The following is a 21,284-nucleotide window of genomic DNA, read 5'->3' as shown; positions in this document are numbered from 1 at the left end:
TATTTAACCCATACAGTATTTCATGAACAATAAGAATGGACTCAAAAAAAGTCAAACCAGCAAGAACGTCTTGGAATAAAAAAGTCAAACCAACAAGATCTTCTTGGAATTATATATGAGAATTAGAAGGTGGAATAATAATTTGGCAGTTTACCAAAAATTTAAAGATACTATAGGGGCCTGGCATATGAAGCCATGGAAATATCATTTCTTAGACACTGTGTTTTCAAATAGTGGAAGAGCCCCTTTTACTCATTCACTATCTAAAAACTATTCCAGGTATATAATAGCAAGTCAGGAAGCAAGAGTTCACACAGCCTCACACTGGCCCTTGTTTTGACTTGAGTATGACCAGAGTGGGTGGGGTAGGTAGGAAGGAGAGTATGATTTGGGAAATGTAGCTAGATAAAACAGGGTTGTTTTCCTTTAAAGCATAGCATTATGTATACCTGGAAACAGATTGCACTGGTGAAAAACAGACCCTTGCCAGAGACATTAGCTTATCTTCATAAAATATTATGAATGACTTATTCATATAGGAACTTACAAAATGCTATTAAGTGATAGTAGAACATGCATAAAAGCTTGTGGGTTGATTTTCTACAGGAGAACTTGTTTTGTAGGACACCATAGTTTATTAAAACTTGTGTGCTTCTTCTTGGTTTAATGATGCCAAATATCCACATGGCATTTGCTGTGCTAAGCATAAGTAGAGCATACAAATTTTATTAGCTAAGTGGTGAACAGATTTGTCCAAGTTAGTATTTAGAACATACATCAACTATTATGCTTTGGATTGATAAGTAACCATAACAGATTGTACAGACATTAACACTTCTGTGTAGGAATAACCATTGTTTGTCTTCACAAGAAACTGATTCTTTCCTTACATTTGTATTCTGTTTCTTATATTTCATGGCTTAGATGTTGAAACATTTGTGGCAGACATACTGAAAGGGGAAAATTTATCCAAGAAAGCAAAGGAAAAGAAGGAATACCTTATTAAGAAGATAAGAGATATAAAGTCTATGTAAGTCACTTTCTCCTTATTGCTAATTTCTTACTTAGAAACAACTATAAAATTGTCATAGAGTTATATTTTGTATGTTATAATTTATTCATGTTAAGTATTTTTAAAGGCTAAATATATTTCAACTACAGTAGTTTTTTTTAACCCAGATATAGTACTCCTTTTCTAAAGCTTTTTGATTATGTATTTATCTACAAACTCTAGAAAAATCCAACTGTTTATTTTGATTATCTAACGAGTATATTTGAGATTTTAATATAAATATACAAAGTACTTCAGTTCTTGAAAAAAATCATTTTAATTGTTATTGCATTAAATGAATAAAAGTAATATAGGTGTTAAAGACAGAACAGCAGTTTACTATTAGATTTTTATGTTTATTATAATTTTTAAACCATTTAGAATTGTTATTTCATGACAGAAAATGCTTTCTCTTTCAAGTTGTGTATTTATAATGTAGATTTTGAATTTGAATTATTGCACTGACTAGATTTAGTTTTGATTTTTAAACTATATTAAAAATCTTACCATTATTTTTATTTTGCAGCTATCTTCAGGAATTTCAAGACAAAGGTAAATTTCAAACATAAAAAAATTTCCTTTGGAGATTTTCAATAGGATAGTGTAACATTCTGAAATTCAGTTGTTGGGATCAAAATTTCAGTTCCCTCAGAATGCGTCTATACCTTCAAGATGAGAGTGCTAGCTCCCCCTGCTGAGAAAAAAATTAAGTCATATCCAGAATCTATTTCGGTCTTCTGATGAAGAAATCCCAAGCATGCAACATTCTCAGGTTTTGTGTTTGAGTACGTTGTGGCAGAAATGTGTTAAGGACAGGTATGTACCTGTAGTTCCACATGGGATAATTAGGTGAAGCAGAGGTGAGCTATCATACAGTGCCACTTAATACCACAGAGATTGCTGTGGAGAGTGGAGAGTATGCAGGAAGACCTTGGATAAGTGCTCCTGGGTCATGTTTCTGTTTGTTTTGCTGACCAGGAATGGAATGGAATGCAGAGCTTTACATATGCTAGACAAGGTACTCTACCACTGAGCTATATCCCCAACTCTTCCATCACATTTTTGAAGGATGTTGTAAAAACAGTATCAAATTTTGTCAGTATGAATAACCTTTTAAAAAAATATTATTTTTTGTTTTTCTTACAGTTCTTTTGCTTTTAAGAAATATGTAATTTACAAATTTTTAGAGATGGAATTTTTTTAAAAAAAACATGTAATAGTTCTGGGTAAACTGATAGTCTTTCTTGAGATTTGAGAGAGCGTGAGTTCGCACACTGAACTCCAGACCAGGACAGATATCAGAAGTCCCTGCTACTTTAGGTCTTCAGTTCTACAAAAAGGAGCTGCGCAGACACCCTTATATCCATGGTGGTAGGTCATAGGTCACGAGCTACAACTGTGGACGCTGGTATAAGGGTTACAGTATGAACTTGATTCATCAATGGAGCTAGTTTGTTTGGGCAAGAGAAGTGTGGCACCATCTAGGTTCCCAAATACTAATTCATACCTGTGCCAACTGATTAGTGAGAGGATAACCACACTGCCAGCAAGCTAAGGACTTACCCAGGCAACCTTCAAATCAGTGAGAAAGAAGTCATAATTTCTTTTCATATTGTTGTCAAGATCACTGTGACGGAAAGAGATGAGGAGTTTTTTTTCCATGTTAAAATTTCAAGAACTATTAAATATAAAAGCAGGAAAATGTCTTCTCCTTCCCTGTATCCACTGTTTTTGTGTTTTACAGCAAATCTTAAACTATGAGGTTAATTCTATTATGTTTTGCTTATTGAATATGGAAATGAATTTATGCATTTTAATTATGGTAATTTTTATACAGTGTACTATTTGGGGAAGAATATTAGATATCAGATTTTACCTCTTCCTAAAAGGCATATTTTGTTTGTGGTGATTATTCCACTCTCATTGTTGGCTTAATTATTTGTATATTAAAAAAATTTAAGCTGATAAGGCATGATAATGTGAAGTTATAGTATAATTGCATATGGTTCAGTAATAGTGCAGAGATTTTCCCTTTGGAATTCTGTTTTAGAATTTGTTCAGGTGTGTGGATATTAAAATTACATTACTGAGATACTTTTTTTGCCTCCAAAGAGAATTGAAGTTTATATAGTATTTGATAGAAATTGAAAAATGAGCCTAGAATAAGAGCTCAAATAATGTGGAACTCAGATATTCCCTATGATCATTTTCCTCTGAATAAGTCATTTGTGGTTCAATATTACTGTATTGAGTTAACTAATCACCAAGCGTGACTGCTCAAAGGGTAAGCCTGTGAATAGATTAGATGTGTACCTTGGAGAAATATAAGAAGCTGAGTAATTTTATGCCATTATCCTCAATGTATATTCAGCTTTGTTCTAAAAAGACTGTATTTATAGCATATTAGGAATAGTAAAGAACACTTAATAGTTGTAATTATTCATGATACATCTTCATGTTGTTGGTTTTGAAAAGTAAGATCTGTATTATTGTATATTGAGTGAATTCAGTCCTAGGAAGGTACCTCCCCCCTTCCAGGTGGAGTCTGGCTGTAGTCCAGGCTGACCTGGAATTCACTATGTACTCTGAGGGTGACCTTGAACTCACAGTGATCCTCCTACCTCTGCCTATTGGGATTAAAGATGTGCATTACCATGCCCAGCTAGGCCGAGGCTGTTTTAATTGGTACTGTTCTCCACGTAGTTGTTCTCTAGGAGTTTTGAATTGTTACCAAGGATAGTTTTGCTAAATTCTTTTGGCTATTTCTCTCTCCCTTCATCTATCTATTCAATATAGGCTCACAATGAAGTCAGTTATTAGTTTCTATAATATAGAGATGGCTGTCTTCCTTTTTAACTTCTTTCCTAAATCCTTCCTCTGACACTATAGAGATATTCCTAACTTGAGACTAAACAAAACAGAATTTACAGGTTGAAGATTTTGGTTTTTGAAATTAGTTGAGTTAATATGAATGCTGCAACCCTCTGTTGTACAGCTATTAGAAGATTTTTTCCCTCTACTTTTTGTGGGAAATATTTGTATTGGTAGAAGCTCGTTTTTACTGTAATGGTTCCTAAACATTTTGGCTTATACACTAAACTCACTTTCATTTCCAGTTTTTACCTCCACACTTCCTTTTCATTTGTTTATTAAAGTTCTCCTTTTATTTTTTACTTTTATCTGATGATGATGATGATGATTATTATTATTTTGGTTTTTCGAGGTAGAGTCTCACTCTAGCCCAGGCTGACCTATAATACACTATGTAGTCTCAGGGTGGCCTCGAACTCATGGCAGTCCTCCTACCTCTGCCTCCCAAGTGCTGGGATTAAAGGCGTGCTTCGCCATGCCAGGCAAAGTTCTCCTTTTATGTCATTATATTATACTAAGTATCAAAAGGTCTGTCAGGTTGGACCTTTAGGATAATTAGTTAGATATCTAAATTCCTTAATTTTACTCTTAAGAAAGATTTGAATCTAATCAAGCAGAAAGAACACATTTTGCTTGTTGTTCTTGTTACTCATTTGAAATATTGCCTATTCCATTTAGAATAGAAAATTTCTTCTTACATCCTTTTAAGGTATTGGACTAGATAGAATCATTATCTACCCTAGTTTCCTAGTTGCAACATCGTTTAATACAACCAAGTGTCCTCTTGCTCTGTACACTGGAATTCTGCTATATGTATATTACTTATTTAGGAGACAGAATCACCCTTTGTAGACCTGATGGCCTCCAGTTCATGATCCTCCAGCCTCGGCCTTTTACATGCTGGGATTGGAGGTCTGCACTACCATACCCAGCACTTATATGTTGCATAAGAAAGCAATAGGTCTCTTAAATGTCACTTGAAATAGTTACTTAAAATTTTTCTGTTCATTTTTATTTATTTATTTAAGAGTGACAGAGAGAGAAAGAGGCAGATAGAGAGAAAATGGGCGCACCAGGGCTTCCAGCCACTGAAAACGAACTCCAAACACATGTGCCACCTTGTGCATTGGGCTTACCTGGGTAGTTGGGGACTTGAACCTGGGTCTTTGGCTTTGCTGGCAAGTGCCTTATCTGCTAAGCCATCTCTCCAGCTGAATATAGTTATTGTTAAAACTATTTTTATATATTTATTGCCAAGCAGACAAGGAAAGAAAGAGAGAGAGAGAGTGAGATTGAAAGAGAATGTGGGTGCACCAGGACCTCTTGTCAGTGCAAATGAACTCCAGACACATGAGCCACTTTGTGCATCTGTCTTTACGTGGGTACTGAGAATTGAACAAGGGCTGACATGCTTTGCAAGCAAGCACCTTTAACTCCTGAGCCATCTCACCACCCCCTGGAATAGTTATTTTGCAGTGAGAATGAATAAATTACTATTTGACCAAAAACTTACTGAACATTAACTAGAACTTTCTAATCTACATTAAGTATACAAAAAATATACTCTAATTGGATCTTTACCTTATATTAGTCTCATTTTACTTTAGTAATGACACTATTTATTGATTGATTTATTGAAATAATGTGAAAATACCCATTATTGACATATAGTTGGCATTCTAGTATGATCTAATGGATATTCTCCAGTTTAATATTTAATTTTTTTTATTTATTAGAAAGAGAGAAAGAGAGACAGAAGAGAGAGAGAGAGAATATGAATAAATGGGCATGCCAGGGCCTCTTGCTACTACAAATTAACTCTAGGCACATGTGGCACTTCGTGTGTGTGGCTTTTTATAGATACTGGGGAATTGAACCTGGGCCAGCAGGCTTTGTAAATAAGTGCCTTTAGCCACTGAACCATCTCTCTAGCTCCAGTTCAATTTTGTTTAAGATTTATTACTCTTAAAATACGTTTTCAAATATTTTTTAGGAAATTAGAAATTATTAAAATAAGCACATATATATTATATGGGACACATATTTCAAAAGAGTCTTCTCATCTTTTTTGTTTTTGAAACTGGGTCTCTCTCTAGGCCAACTGACCTGGAATTCACTCTATAGCTCAGAAGGGTTTTGAACTTATGACCATTCTTTTTTAGAATCTCTTTTGTTGCTAATTGTTAAAAAATTAATAAATTAGCTGGGCATGGTGGCACGTGCCTTTAATTTCAGCACTTGGGAGGAAGAGGTAGGAGGATCACCATGAGTTCATGGTCACCCCAAGACTAAACTGAATTCCAGGCCACCCTGGGCTAGAGCAAGACCCTACCTTGAAAAGCAACAATGAAAGTTGCCCTTAAGACTCTCAATATTGTTAAATATGCATGATTTACTTAGAAAACAATTTATTTTGACTTATTTGTATTATTTGAAAGTATTCATGGATTACTTTAGTAGTAGGACTGATAGATAAGAAGGGATGCATTTTAGTCTATCCTAGTGGATCTGAATAATAAATTAGCCTTTTGGGTGGTTTAATTTCCTTTCTTTTCCCCTTCCTAACATAAAAGTATGTTTGGTTGAAGGTTAGCTCCACAATGAAATCTGAGCAAATTAAACTAAAAGAGTTTTCCTTCACCATGCACCCGCCCCCTTGTACAAGCATGTTAAGCATGTTTGATATAATGGCACCAGGTAGCACTTGAGAAATTGTGTCCCTGTTATAAAGCTGTGCCTCAGTTTGGTGCCAGAAGTTAGTTTTACTATTTGCCTGCTGTAAATTAGTCTTATTTGTAGAAGAATTAGAGGGGAGTCTTCTGTGCGCACAGTCTCTGAGGGGGACTTGAATCCTTTATTGCTTTAAGAGTTACAAACTAAATGCTTAATTCTGCATATTTATCTATATATTAACACTTGAGAAACTTGATTAAACAGATGAACTAAATAGAGAATGAGAAATTAATTTGTTTTCACTCCAAGTTATTCCCACATAACTTGGTCAGACTTTGTATGAGGGAAATGGTTACTATCTAAATTGTATTTCATTTGCTGCTATCTCTTGTAAATTAACGTAATGTATGTACAAGTTATATTTCAATATGTATAAAAATGCATTCTAAAATTTAGGTTTAGTTGGGGCTTAATATGTATCTGACTGTTTCAAGTAGGATTGTGTTTTACAGAACAAGTGGTAGGCAGGGCAGATTACCCTTTGCTACCCTTAGTAGAGGCCATGACCGCTTAGTTGCTGGTGCACTACATCTCTAGGCATTTAGGAAACTGCTAATTAATTAAAGCTATAAAAAACAGTGGCTAGCAATGGTTCGAACCCAATGATTATACATTTAAAAATAGTTACCAGGGAGATTGACTGCTATGGTATAACTAAATCTTGATTTTACTGTGATATTTAGGTTGCCACTGAAATAATAGAAAGGGAAACCTTGGATCATTGTCTTTTAGACTGTTAACTTTGTATCATTAATTAAACTTTTGAAAGTTGTAGAATAAATCAAATGCTTTCCTAGGGAAACAAGAAACAGTATTAATGAGCAACAACCCCATAATTATCCTTGTGAGTACATAACAGGGACACATTCATGTCTTTTCTTTGTGCAATAACTTTCACAAAGAAGTATTTTTAAACTGATCATTAATTTTATGACCACAGAAATGAGATGTAAAATTTATGCTGTTGTCATTGGCACAGACTCAAGGCACCATGGACATTATGTGTGATTGTAATAGAATAGCTGCCAACTAATGATTGCGTAGACACTTCATTTGAGCATGCTTTTCTTTTTAGATGTCTGATTAGTCTGTAATGCTTTCAATTATGTCTGTAAATTGCATTGGATACATTTACCTGATGCCCATTGTTGCTTTGGAGTTCAATGTTTTATTACATAAACACACATTGAACATTTTCCTTTTAATTTATAGAAGTCTTTGCAGGTATAGCTCTGAATACTTAGACCCTGGGGAGGAAAAATGCTGTGTACTACTCAACAGCGACCCCTGTGTTCCATTGAAGCTGTTGAGAAGATAGCAGCTTTTCCTATTTATTGAATTAAAAACAAAATCAGGAAGGGCAAATGGGGTGAAAACTACCTGAAAAGCAGTGTGTTTTCAGCTGAATGCAGTTGCTAAGCAGGGACCAGCCCTGCACAGATACTCCATGAGTCTGTATATTCTGAGTGAGTTGCAGGGGAGCTGGGTGTCCTGAGGTGGTAGGGTAGAGAAGAAATCAGTTCAGTAGTAGTTCCTAATTTATTTTGTCGTAGATTCTAAATACCAATACCACACTGATCTTTTAAAAATCAATACTTTGAATTAATTTCAGGTCTTATAATGGGTAAATTGAAGACAGTTTTACTTCATAATCTGAAAAGTATTTAAAAATAAACTATAGATAGAGGTCTTCAACATGTCAGTGACTAATTTGTATAGACTGAATTTTCTTACAGTTTTGATTGTGGCCTTTTGGACATGTATGTATATACATACATATATATAGCTGTCCATTGAAGATAGCTTGTTGCTTGAATCATTGTGTATGTGGGCATATGGTTATTAAAATATATAATGAATAGGGGCTGGAGAGATGGCTCCATGGCTAAATGTACTTTATAGCAAAGCCTGATGGCACAGGCACAAATCTGATTTCTCAGTACCCACACAAAGCCACATGCATAAAGTGGTGCATGCATCTGGAGTTTGTTAGTAGTGGCAAGAGGCCCTGGTGTGCTCATTCCCTCTTTCTTCTTGCAAAAAAACAAATAAAAATATTTTCAAAATAGAATATATAATGAATATACAAAAAGATAATATGCTACTTTAAAAATGTTTTTATTTATTATTTGAAAGAGATAGGGAGAGGCAGACAGAGAGAGAGAGAAAAAGAGAGAGACACAGAGAGAGAGAATGGGCACCCCAGGGCCTCCAGCCACTGCAAATGAACTTCACATGCATGCACTATCTTGTGCATCTGGCTTATGTGGGTCTTGGGGAATCGAACCTAGGTCCTTTGGCTTTGCAGGCAAGCACCTTAACCACTAGGCAGTCTTTCCAGCCCTAATATGCTTTTGATGTTCATGACTTTAAAAATTTTTTAATAGTTTATTTTCATTTACAGTATGAAATGTAAGGCTGTTCACCTGAGTTTTAAAACAACTTCCCATATACTGCTTACTTTTCTTTTTTTTAAAAAATAGTTACAAGAGCTAATATGCTAAATGCTGGTGATATATTTAAGTTATTCTAGTACCTTTTAAAAGGTCAACAAGGTTTATTTTTTATTATGTAATATGGAATATCCTTAGAAAATTAATACCAGCTGGCCATAGTGGTCGTGCCTTTAATCCCAGCACTCCAGAGTTTGAAGTCACTGTGAGTTGGAAGTCACTCTGGGCTACAGAATAAACTCTGCCTGTGACCCAAAAGCAGTCTTGTAGGCACTCTAGGGTCCTGTAGGAGTTCTAACCTGTCTGGGTTGGGACATGGTTCTCTAGTTGATTAATTGATAACAGGTAATTTAAATTGTTATCAGTTTGTTACTTGGTCCAATATTAAGCTTACATTACTTTTATTGTTGTTGTTGAAAGCATGTAAAAAATCAAAATAGCTGATTCAGTGTTATTTATTTATTTTCTTAGTTTTTCATTCATTCATTCATTCATTCATTCATTCATTCATTCATTCATTCAGTGGAAGGATCTCACTCTAGCCGAGGCTGATCTGGAACTCATTCTGCAGCCCTAGGCTACAGTGATTCTCCTTCCTGAGCCTCTCAATTGCTGGGACTAAAGGCATGACCCCACAGCAACTTTTTTTTGTTTTAATCTTTTTTTTAAAAATAAGATTTATTTATTTATTTGAGACAAAAAGGAGAGAGAGAGAGAAAGAGAGAATGGCCATGCCAGAGCTTCTAGCCACTACAAACAAACTCCAGACATATGGAGTGCATCTGGTTTATGTGAGACCTGAAGAATTGAACTGGTATCCTTAGGCTTTGTAGGCATGTCCCTTAACCACTAAACCTCTCCAGCCCACCACATCAACTTTTGATGTTATTTTTTAAGAGTATTTCAACTAATACAGAACTGTATATAGAAACCCACATCACCAAAATCTTACTTTGAGGACTAAAGGACCCAAAACAAACTAATCCAGGATATGGAAATTGCCCACAGTACGAAAATATGCCTGATAATTGAATGTTTGGAGATGACTTCGAATTTGAAAGGATTATATTAGTTTAGAGCTGGTTTCCTTAAGTGGGTTTTCTTTAACATAACTCTGTGACTTTTAATTAAAATAGTGTTTGTGTGACTGCCCATGGTCAGCTTCTTTTCATATTTGTTCAAATTGTTGAAGAGGTAAAGGGAATTACTTGAATTGTTTTCTGTTATGCTTTCCTCTTTGTTATTTATTTATTTATTTATTTTTTGGTTTTTCGAGGTAGGGTCTCACTCTAGCCCAGGCTGACCTGGAATTCATTATGGAATCTCAGTGTGGCCTCGAACTCACGGCAATCCTCCTACCTCTGCCTCCCGAATGCTGGGATTGAAGGTGTATGCCACCACGCCCGGCGCCTCTTAGTAATTTTGAATGTATTGCTTGTCTTAGACCACTCCTGCCTTATCTTGTTTCTACTTTTTAAACACTGTGGAAATCACCATAATTTTTGGATGGATCCTTTTGGGTCACAAGTAAGCAGTTCTCTGCTGACCTTCAAAAAGTCTTGGTAAATTGGGTGTGGTGCCTCATGGATCTAATGCCAGCACTTGGGAGGCTAAGGTAGAAGATGAATGTGAATTTGAGGAAAGCCTGGGTTACAGAGAGAGTTCTAGTTTAGCTTAGGCTAGATAGAGTTAAGAGTGAGACGCTGCTTCAAAAAAAACAAAATAATACATAAGTAAGTGAGTAAATAAATAAATAAATAAATAAATAATTAGTACCTTTAGATTCTGATGAGTAAACTAGGGATCTACTTTTACATAGTTCAAAAGATTTTCTTTGTTTTTCTGTGACAGTGACTGAATTTAGTGGTCAAACAAGGTAACATTTAAAATGGCTAACCACATTTTTCTTACTCACTTACAGGGGATGCTGAAGAGGGGGATGAATATGATGACCCATTTATTGGGCCTCCTGACACTGTTTCATTAGCTTCAGAACGCTATGATAAAGATGACGATGCCCCTTCTGATGGTATGTTATCATCTCTCACAAAATATACCTCTCGGCGCCTCCATGCAGTGCTCTCTGTCCAGGGAGTGAATGATCTTACCGCCAAGCAGAAGGCATAGGCATCCTGTTCCTTACCTTTCCCAGAACCTCTTAAGGAACAGAAGAGCTCTCTCTAGTGGTCCATGGGAGGGCTCTGAAGTGTGACTTTCTTTCTTTTCTGGAAAATTTTCTTGACTAGAATTTTTAGGAGGATGCTGGCATCATCATAGGAATACTATTACCAACAATTTGTTGGTTAATTTAATATTATCATATTTTTGCTTAATTTTATTGTGCTTCTTAATGACTTTTTATATTATTTATTTTATAAATAATGAAAAAGATTTGTGATACATTTTTTCCTGAAAACTTTATATAAAATGAGTTCATAAAATATTAAATTATTCCTACATTGCTTTCTTAAATTAAGACAGGTTTATCAAATGCATCTTTTACTGCACATTTTCATTTTTCTGTCACTTAAAATGTCCTATATTATGTGGCAATATTACAGTTTTTAATATTAATTGAATTAGTAATAGAGTTGATTATCATAGTGACTTAAAAAATTTATTGAATATTGCCAAAGTTATGAAATTTGTGTTTAGGATGTAGCATATCCATCCTATGTGATGGACATTTGAATGTTTCTGCTTTCTAGGAATTTTATAAGAGTTATATATAGTTACAAATTAAGAATGTGTATCAATCAATTAGCTATGCATATTAATTTGTGGCACTAAAAGTTTTACAAAGATATAGAAATGAATGATGCTTTCTGCCTCTACATGATGATCAAACTGTGCAGTTCCATCTCTAAATACAATTGTTGAGTGAAAATATGCTTCTTGCAACAGAGCACTCCACATTTTATGTTACTCAGATTATTCCCTTTGGAAACATAAATTGCTTTTATGAGGTATAAAATTATGTCTATTGCAGAATAGGGATAAGTCAAGTACATGCATAAGCGATAAACATTCTAACCACTGATTCAGAACAAAATAATCTTTTTTATATCCCGAACTTTGTGCAATGTGTAGTGATAATAATCATATCCATTTATGTTGACTTTTATATTTAATTTTTATTTTTAGAGGGAGAAATCTTTTTTCTTATATCCCTTTCTGTTATTCAGAAAGACAAGCATTTTCCTTTACTTACATTATCCAAAACCAGGTACTACCCTTACTAACCATATCTTTAAGAGAATTTCTGCTAGAAAATTATGTTAGTTGATGCCATATGTTTAAACAAAACAATGAATTATTATTCAAGTTGTGGGATTTTTCAGATCTACAGTTGTTTTACTACTCCGTAAAATGTTGTGTAGATGTGTTTGTGTGCATATGGATAAACATACAGAGACAGAATATTTATGCGGATGTATTCACAAGATAGCTATATTGAGTTTTAAAAAATAGCATAAATCTTTTGATGTACTTGGGCATTATGTTTAGCCTTAAAAATTGAAATTTTAATTAACTTAGCAATTAAATATTTATGAGTTCAAACATCTAGTGATGTTTTATAGTGTGTTCATATGATTATTATGGGTTTTCTTTTTTTTAAAATCTTGTTCATTTTTATTTATTTATTTGAGAGCGACAGACAGAGAGAGAAAGAATGGGTGTGCCAGGGCCTCCAGCCACTGCAAATGAACTCCAGATGCTTGTGTCCCCTTGTGCATCTGGCTAATGTGGGTGTTGGGGAATCAAGCCTCGAACCTGGGTCCTTAGGCTTCACAGACAAGCGCTTAACCACTAAGCCATCTTTCTAGCCCTAGTAGGTTTTCTTTTTTAAGAATAGATAAATTTTCAAAAATAAAAATAAATTTTAAAGTTGGAAAAAAAATAAATTTTCATGTGTTCTCCAAGTCAAATCTACAGGAAATACATGATGTCATGGAAAAAGTAGTTGTGGCCGGACATGGTGGCTCATGCCTTTAATCTCAGCACTTTAATCCCAGGCAGAGGTAGAAGGTTTGCCATGAGTTTGAGGCCACCCTGACACTACATAGTGAATCCAGGTCAGCCTGAGCTAGAGTGAGACACTCTAAAAACCTGTGTGTGTGTGTAATATATATATACATTAATATATATTACACACACACACATATACATACACATATATATACACACACACACATATATGTATGTATTTGAATACTGATTAGTAGCATGTTCATGTGTAACTCCAATGCATATTTATTAGTACTTAACTCATTCTTAAGTAGAAATGCTATTTTTACTATCATTCATTTTTATATATAAATAATAGCATTTTAACAGTTTCACATTTTCTTCTACAATATTATTATAGATTAATTTCACACTACCACTTGGACTTTCAGTTCTCACTCTAAAATATTATCTCATCTGTTTCTTTCTCTGTAACTTGGATTTTTTTTCTGTATTCTCTTTGTTTTGCTGAATAAAATTTCCTTTATTATGTATGACCTCAGCCTAATGGTATATTAATTATAAAAAAGCATTTAACAATAGCATGCCCAGGTTAGCACAGGTCACCTAAAAGCCTTTTGTCAAGTCAGATTGTTGTTTTGTCCTTTTGACTTTTACCTTATGGTAGGCACTAACAGAGTATCTGAGCCTTGATGGATTATGTGCTCTAAACATGATATGTATTTTTCATAATGCTAATGTAATTTTCAAGGTATCAGAAAGGTCAAACCTGCACATCTTTGTGCATTCTAAGTCTGTCTTTCCCTTTAATATTTCTTTTCCTCTGTTCCTGTGGTTCAAAAGTTCACTCAGTTCCCAAATGGCCACCTAATTTTCCAGTTATTCCCTCAAGCCATATGTGTTTTGGTTTCTTTATGGTTTATTAGGTACTGTAGGAAAGTAGCATAAGTTATATCTTCTAATGAAATTCAAGCACACTTCAGTGATGCTTCGACTTGATTGCTGGTAGCAATTAAATCAGAGTCAAGGAGAATAATGCATAATCTCAGAAAGTCCAGACACCCGGTAGAAACTGAATGGTCCTGAAAACAGAAAACACAAACAAAATCTCCAAACCCTGCCAGACATGCTATTTCCAGCCTGCCTGCTGTTTTTTTTTTTTTTTTTTTTGTATTGGCCAAGTGCCTGATTGATAGCAAAATCATAACTTGCTGCATGCTAACAGGCAGAGTTCACTTGTAGGTTATTGTGAGCTGATAAAGGGTTAGATGGAGTTTTGATTTTCGCATTGGACCTTGCTACACCAGATTAATGGAATTTCAATGAGAGACTGAAGTAGCCACAGCTTTGTCAGAGAAATAGATGGAGATTCTATAGTCATGTCTACTCATTAATACTAGTTGCTTGATAGGTGTGCTGCTTCTCTATACAAAAGAGTTGATATAATTGATTTTTGAGTGGTATATTGAAAAAAACACTTTATTGATGACTAGAATTGTAACATAAATGGCAACAGATTTTTGTATTGCTTGAAACATAGAAATATTGTACTACACATTTTTCTCCTTTCTCTTTGGGAACACTATTTTTTTGAAGAGGAGTATATTTTAAGACCAGATATGTGATGCTAACTTACCTTTTACGAGAAAGTTTAAGAGTCTGTATTTTATTTACAAATGATTACTGTCTGTTGTATTTTGATACGGTACTATTCAAAAGAAGTCACACTAATTACAAGTTGCATTTTATTAGCTTTTATGCTTTACTTTTCCTAGAATATTAAAGATTCCAGACTATCAGAGATCACTCTTGGAAGTTTTATGCTTTCAATGTGGCTGAAGATACAGCAGAATGTGAATATAATCAGTACATGTCAGTAATCAGATAAAATTAGAGCTAATGAGACCAAAACCCTAAAAATATCCCTTACTGAGTACATGGTATAGTGGTTTGGCACTAAAGTGGTAGATGTAGGATAGCCATTAGCCATTGTATAATGACTTGAGATTCCATTTTTCTATTTTGAACTCATTTTTCATTTATTTTCATCATTTGTGAAAGGAGATTTCTAACCACAAAGCACTGTGGAAAATCCCTGAGGAAAGGTAAAAGGATTCACTGAGCTAGAAGCTGTATATTGGCTTCGCTCGTCAATGATAGGTCAAAGGATCCCAGTGGACATTTGTTACAAATCTGATTCAGTCCTAGACCATAATCACTTTGTGGATAAGAATCCAGAACCTCTAGGGTGTGAATATAGAAAGGCTAAAATGAAATGGAAGATAGAGGAGTCATTTCTTGTCCAAGTATCTTCCTAACTAAAAATTCCCCAGTGAAATAGGTTACTTAGAGCTGTGACCATAGGCAAGGATGAAGGTTTCTATGAAACAAAATTTGTTTAGGAGTAGAACTATTTTTTAAGCTTTGGGATTAAGAAAAAAAACATACTATTTTGATTATAACTTATTATTTTTCTCTCTTTTGATGTATTATACTTATTAAAAAATTTGGATTTATAAAACATAAATTATCACTTATTCCAAAAGACTGCTTTAAAAAGAATGGTCTCCAGGATGCCCATAAATACTGAGCTGCAACACCCATCTAACACAGAGTTAGTTATAACCCTATCCACGTGCATGCCATGTGAATTTAAGGTATACATCTGCTGAGAAGTTTGTGTGTGTAAGTATGTTTGTGTGTAAAATCAGATGTAGCACTAAGTAGTTGTGATAAAAGTCAAGCAATAACTGTTTAAGTTGTCTCTGGGTATCACTAGACTACGAAGCAATGTTTATGACTAGAAAAAACTTCATCATAACTCAGTCTTTTAGGACTTTTCTAAACCAGAGTATCATGGAGTTTTTGATACTTTTTGTATTTTTTTTGTTAATTTATTACTATTATTATTATTTTCATCATCACCATCATCATCAACAGTTTTTATGGTATTGGAGATTGAACCCAGGACCTTGGGTGTGGGGCTAGCATATGTAACCCTTGAGAATTTAGTTTTTAATTTGAACATTTCTTGAATACATTAGTGTCACACTTACACTTTTTAAGTTCTTTTTGGTTATTCTAACATGCTAACTTACTAGCTTGTGTGTGTGTGTGTATGTATGTTTTTAAGCATTGTAGGAACAATGATTATTTTAATCATTTCTGATATGTATATAGAACATTTTCAAGTATTTTGGTAGGAGGGAGGGGATTATAGTTTGGGTACATCTTTTAAATATTTTTATTTATTTATTTGCAAACACACACAGAGAGAGAATGAATGAATATATGGTTATATGAGGGCCTCTAGCCCCTGCAAACAAACTCCAGATGCATGTGCTTTGCAGGCAAGCACCTTAACTGCTGAGCTATCTCTCTAGCCCTGGGTACATATTTTTCTATGACATATTGTATAAAAGAAGACATATTATTTACCCTGTAGTATACAATATGTGACTGAGGGTAGAAAGCATGTAGATTTGTAGTATTTTTGTGGTAAAAAGATATGTATAAATAAAAACAAATACCATTAAAAATGATTTTTCTACTTTCATGCTACTAAATGGGAAAATATATCACAGTAAAAGTGGGAGAATACAACTATAGCAAAATTGACTAGATAAGAAAGATTGTAAAGTTAATAAAGTTCAAATGAAAAATAATACAACTTAAACTCAATAATAAGCAATTATTTACATAGTACATGAAGAAATGAGCAAGATATGGTGATAGGACAATGAGGGATTCAAAGATGAAAAAGATAAAATTTTTATTTCCAAAAAATATATAATTGAGATGGGGAAACATGATAATGACCCAAAATAAGGAAACTAGCAATCTAGACTGCCAAGTTCCAAAAGGTGGTAAATATTATTTGTTAACAATATTCCACTGATTTGCTCTATACCAAGGCAAGTAATTGGTTTCATTGATTTTGCTTTCTAATTTGTTGACTGAATTAGCCATATATTTTAGGATCATGGCAGGTAAACCCAAGTATAAAACTCATGTCTGAATTACAAAGGGATTGAGGTCTTATATTTAAGTGAGTATTGTGTGAGTTTTGAAGTTTTTTGGAGAAAGTGGGAGAAGATGCTAAAAAGACCATTTGGACCAGCATTCTTCAGAAACCAGGTTTCCATACTCATCGATGATACTTTTCTGGAAAAGGACAAGTTATTTAGTCTTTCTGGATTTATTTTCTGGTTTGTGTAATAAAGTGTTTGGATCTATTGATTGCTTAGGAAGTCCCCAGAGTACTGTGTCCACATGTCAGAATTAGTAAACATAATGATAGCGGTGAGGTAATTTGCCTGGAGAAAGGTTTTCTGGGTAATGATCAGAGGTGAGGTTAAATATGGTTCTTGGAGGTTGGCCATGAGTTACTGTGAGAGCTGAATGGTTGGAGTTTGCCTTTGATGTGACATCCACCGAGAGAACCTGGAAGCAGTGATGATATGATGAGTGCAAGCTTCAGGGATGGTCAAATGCAGATTGAATGAAATCAAGAGGACCCTTCAGTAGAGCCAGCTACATTATTTCCTTTTAATCTTGACAGCATGTCTGTGGGATGACATTATTATAACTTGACAGTTAAGGAAAACTCAGGGAGAGAAGTTCTGTAACTTTTTTTTTTTTTAAATTTTGTGTTAGGGTCTCACTTTAGATCAGGATGACCTAGAACTCATTCTGTATGAAGCCCAGGCTGGCCTCTAGCTCACAGCAATCCCGTTACATCAGCCTCCCAAATGCTGGGATTATAGGTATGGGCTACTACACCAGCTGAGAAGTTATATGATTTGTCCAAAGTCATGTAGCTACTAAGTGGTATAACTGGAATTCAAATTCTTGTCTGTCTGATGCTCAAGAATCATGCATTGTTTTCAAAACCATCACATTTTTCTCTTCCCCATCTAGGCTTCTGCTTACTTTTGTTTCAAGGGGCATGGAGTAGAGTGTGGGGTAGATGAGTAGATTTTGTGCTAATGGGAAAGAAGTTTTCCTAGCCCCTTCCTACCTGTTTTACTATTAGCATTCCTACAGCAACAGTGCCATACAGAAGCTTGATAGAAATGCTGGATATCCATCTCCACCCAAGACATATTGACCCTGGAGCCAGCATTTCAACAAGATACCTGGTATGCCTTAATGCCTGAGAACTGTTCTAAAGGCATTTCTTAAACTGGTCCTTGCAGCTGAGAAGAAAGTTGAGCCAGATTAGGCAGCTGCACTTGAGAGGCTACATGGAGGCATGTGGCCAGGTATCACACTAGACTCTTCTGTGTGCCCACGTACCTTCATTTCCAGTGTTCTTTTTTTTTTTTTTTTTTTTTTTTTTTGTCACCCAGAACCTTATAAAAAACAGCTGTGGCTGTCCAGAGACCCTTCCCATGGCTGCTGTCTGTGGTTGTCCTGCCCAGCCCCTCCCTTTCTTAAGGTGAAATCTCATTGTGTAGCTTGGGCAAAACTCGAACTTGCTATGTAGTCCAGGCTGGGCTTGGTCTCATCATTTTCCTGTCTGTTTCCTAAGTACTGGAACTGCAGCTGTGCACTGCTATGCCTGCTGTCCTCTCATTTTTGGACCTTTTTTTCAGAGTCTCTTTCCTCTTGGTGAACCTCTCTGTTCAGTACTTTGGAAAGGTTCTGGTAATGACTACTGCAATACCATATACTAACTGACTACCCAGACCAGCTTGCGGGTCTTTAGGATCCTTAGCAGGTAGCAGTGAGGAGGTCTCATAGGGCCAAGACTTGCTTTTCTTACTGTGCATGTGTGGATTTGCCCATTCTTTGCATTTGGAGAAGTTACAGTTAGGGCTTCCCAACTTCACTTGCACCCCTCTGTAAACTAAGTTGTGAGTGAATTTAGCATCTAAAAGACAGTGCAAAGACTGATTTGGTTTTAGAGGAAGCCATTGTGTCCTGGCACCAATCCTCTGAGAAACCTGACTTGGAAGAGGTTGTATGAGGATGTGGGAAGCATCTTTAGAGGAGGAAAAAAGATTACATGATATAAAATGGATATGTATTGAGAAACACACCTGGCACTGCCTGCTAGATTCTTTCATTGACATTATTTCCTTTAATCTGCTCAAAGCTATCTACTCAGAGAGACATTTTCCTTCCTTTTAAACTGACAAAATTGGCCTAGGACAAGGACTCAAGAGCAGCAGGACTTCTCCACTTTAGTGCTTCTGCCCCAAGCTCCCTGAAAAATAAACTAGCTTTCATTTCTAAAGTTCAGGAGGCATACTTACAGTTAACATTAAAATAAACTAGAGATTGAACAATAAAATGCCATGGCTTCCCCTTCTGTCTTACGTGACCCAACTGCTGTTCCAAGGCAGCTGCCCTCACAGCTTCAGGCATTGCACTTCCAGGTTTGTTTTTTTTTTTGGACCAACTGTCCATGGAATCTTTCGGCTTCCACCAAGATGAGTGATTCCTTAGGCCTCTCTCTGACTTCTGCCTTTCCCCCCCCCCTTTTTTGTTATTTCATTCTTGGTTCTTTTTGGGTTTTGTTTCAACTTGAACAATATTATTTTTATTTTGTAACATATCCACCTCAGATCCTGTTGATGGCATTTTAAAAAGTGAATCACTGTATTAGCTTTCCATCTTTTTCTTTTCAAGCATTGATTCTAATTATGTTATTTTTACATAGATAAGCTCTGTACAGGCTATGCATTGTAATGCTAAGCTGACCACTTTGTCTGGAAGCTGAGTTACTTTTTCTCAACCCTCTGTAGAGGCCTGTTTTGTGAATCCTGGGGTGAGGAAAGACCTGGTGGAGTAGTAAGGTAGCTCACATGAGATTCCTTGCATATATACCATTCTGAAAAGCTTTTCCTTTGAATGGGGAGGCTGACTATGGCTTGGGAATAAAACAGTAAGCTTGCCTACAGGTAGCTTGTCTATGAGGCATCTGAGAGCTAAAGCCGCAAACTGGGACTCCCATAGTTATCAAAATAAGTAGGGCATTACTTGGGGGAGTAATGACCATCAGGAGCTAGCTACCTGACGTCTTGCACACCTGCTTTGGGGCTGTTACTGGGCACTCTCTTCAGAGAGTTGCACTCTGTGGAGAGGGTTTATCCCAGACGCACGTAGGCCTTTGCTGCCAGCTACTTTGGAGGATGAGCCCCACAGTTCTTCTGTCATTAACTATAGTTCATCAGTGTGTGGTGCTCCTGTCATCCTGTGACTGCTGAGACTTTTTTTTTTTTTTTTTTGAGGTAGGGTCTCACTATATATAGCTCAGGCTGGCCTGGAATTAACTGGGTAGTCTCAGGGTGTCCTTGAACTCACAGCGATTTTCTACCTCTGCCTCCCGAGTGCTGGGATCAAAGGCGTGCACCACCACGCCTGGCTTAGCTGAGTCTTTTACATGAAAACTAGCTCTCTTTTTCTTCTGCGTGCTCTGGGCTCTGATGTTCTCTGCTATATCTTCATTTCAGCCTCAGCTGCTTTCTAATTGCAGAGCACTCAGATTTGGCACACTGATGCCGTTTCTTTATTATTGGGGATATTAAGGCTTTGTTCTTTAAAAACGAGCAGAAAAGGGGTTGGTGTACAGCTCAGTGGCAGAGTATTCACTAGTCTCTGCAAGGCCTGGGTTCAATCTCAAGTTCTGGAAAAATAAAAAGAATTTCATGGGGATTTTAGCAGGCAAGGAGGTCAGGCTAACAGGCAGCAAGGTAGATGCTCAGCCTAACAGTCTAGTCACCAGTTTTCATGACACCATGAGGCTACTTTATTCTATATTTTCATAGTTGGTGTGTTGATAGTTTCCTTGGGGGCAGAAGCACGTTCCACTGTTGAAAGAGAGTATAAATAAGTATGTCAAATACATCAGATCTAGTCACAGCCTTAATGCTGGCTATCTGGAAGAACCTAGATTCTGTAAGCTAGCAAAGAACTGTACCACCATTTAATGTTTTTACTAGTAGTGTGCGAGTGTTCTGATTACATACTCTTAAACACTGGGTTTTATTATCTTTTTTATTTTAAACAACTTAGAGGAAGTAAAGTGGTATTTCTTTGTGGTTTTGATTTTTGTTTTCTAATATGTACTGATATCGATCTTTTCGTGTGCTTATTGGCCATTCATATGTCTTTGGAGAATGCTTGTTCAAGCCATTTTCCCATTTGTATTTTTATTTATCAAGTTCTAGATTATTTTGTGTATTCCAGATATTTGTCCC

General features: G+C 35.7%; 1 protein-coding gene across 4 annotated transcripts in view; it reads left to right on the top strand.

Annotated features, from left to right (window-relative positions):
• The window catches only part of Skap2 (src kinase associated phosphoprotein 2), a 177,014-nt gene that overhangs the window by 8,396 nt on the left and 147,334 nt on the right, over positions 1-21,284 (top strand). For all 4 annotated transcript variants that reach the window (XM_045136114.1, XM_045136113.1, XM_045136115.1 and 1 more), the window contains exons 2-4: positions 925-1,030; positions 1,578-1,603; positions 11,030-11,137. In XM_045136114.1, coding sequence (XP_044992049.1) covers positions 925-1,030; positions 1,578-1,603; positions 11,030-11,137 — 240 coding nt within the window. The remainder of the gene's footprint in view (positions 1-924; positions 1,031-1,577; positions 1,604-11,029; positions 11,138-21,284) is intronic.

This window comes from Jaculus jaculus, chromosome 16 (assembly GCF_020740685.1).
Source record: "Jaculus jaculus isolate mJacJac1 chromosome 16, mJacJac1.mat.Y.cur, whole genome shotgun sequence".
Lineage (NCBI taxonomy): Eukaryota > Metazoa > Chordata > Mammalia > Rodentia > Dipodidae > Jaculus > Jaculus jaculus.
This window is presented reverse-complemented; position numbering and strand designations above follow the sequence as displayed.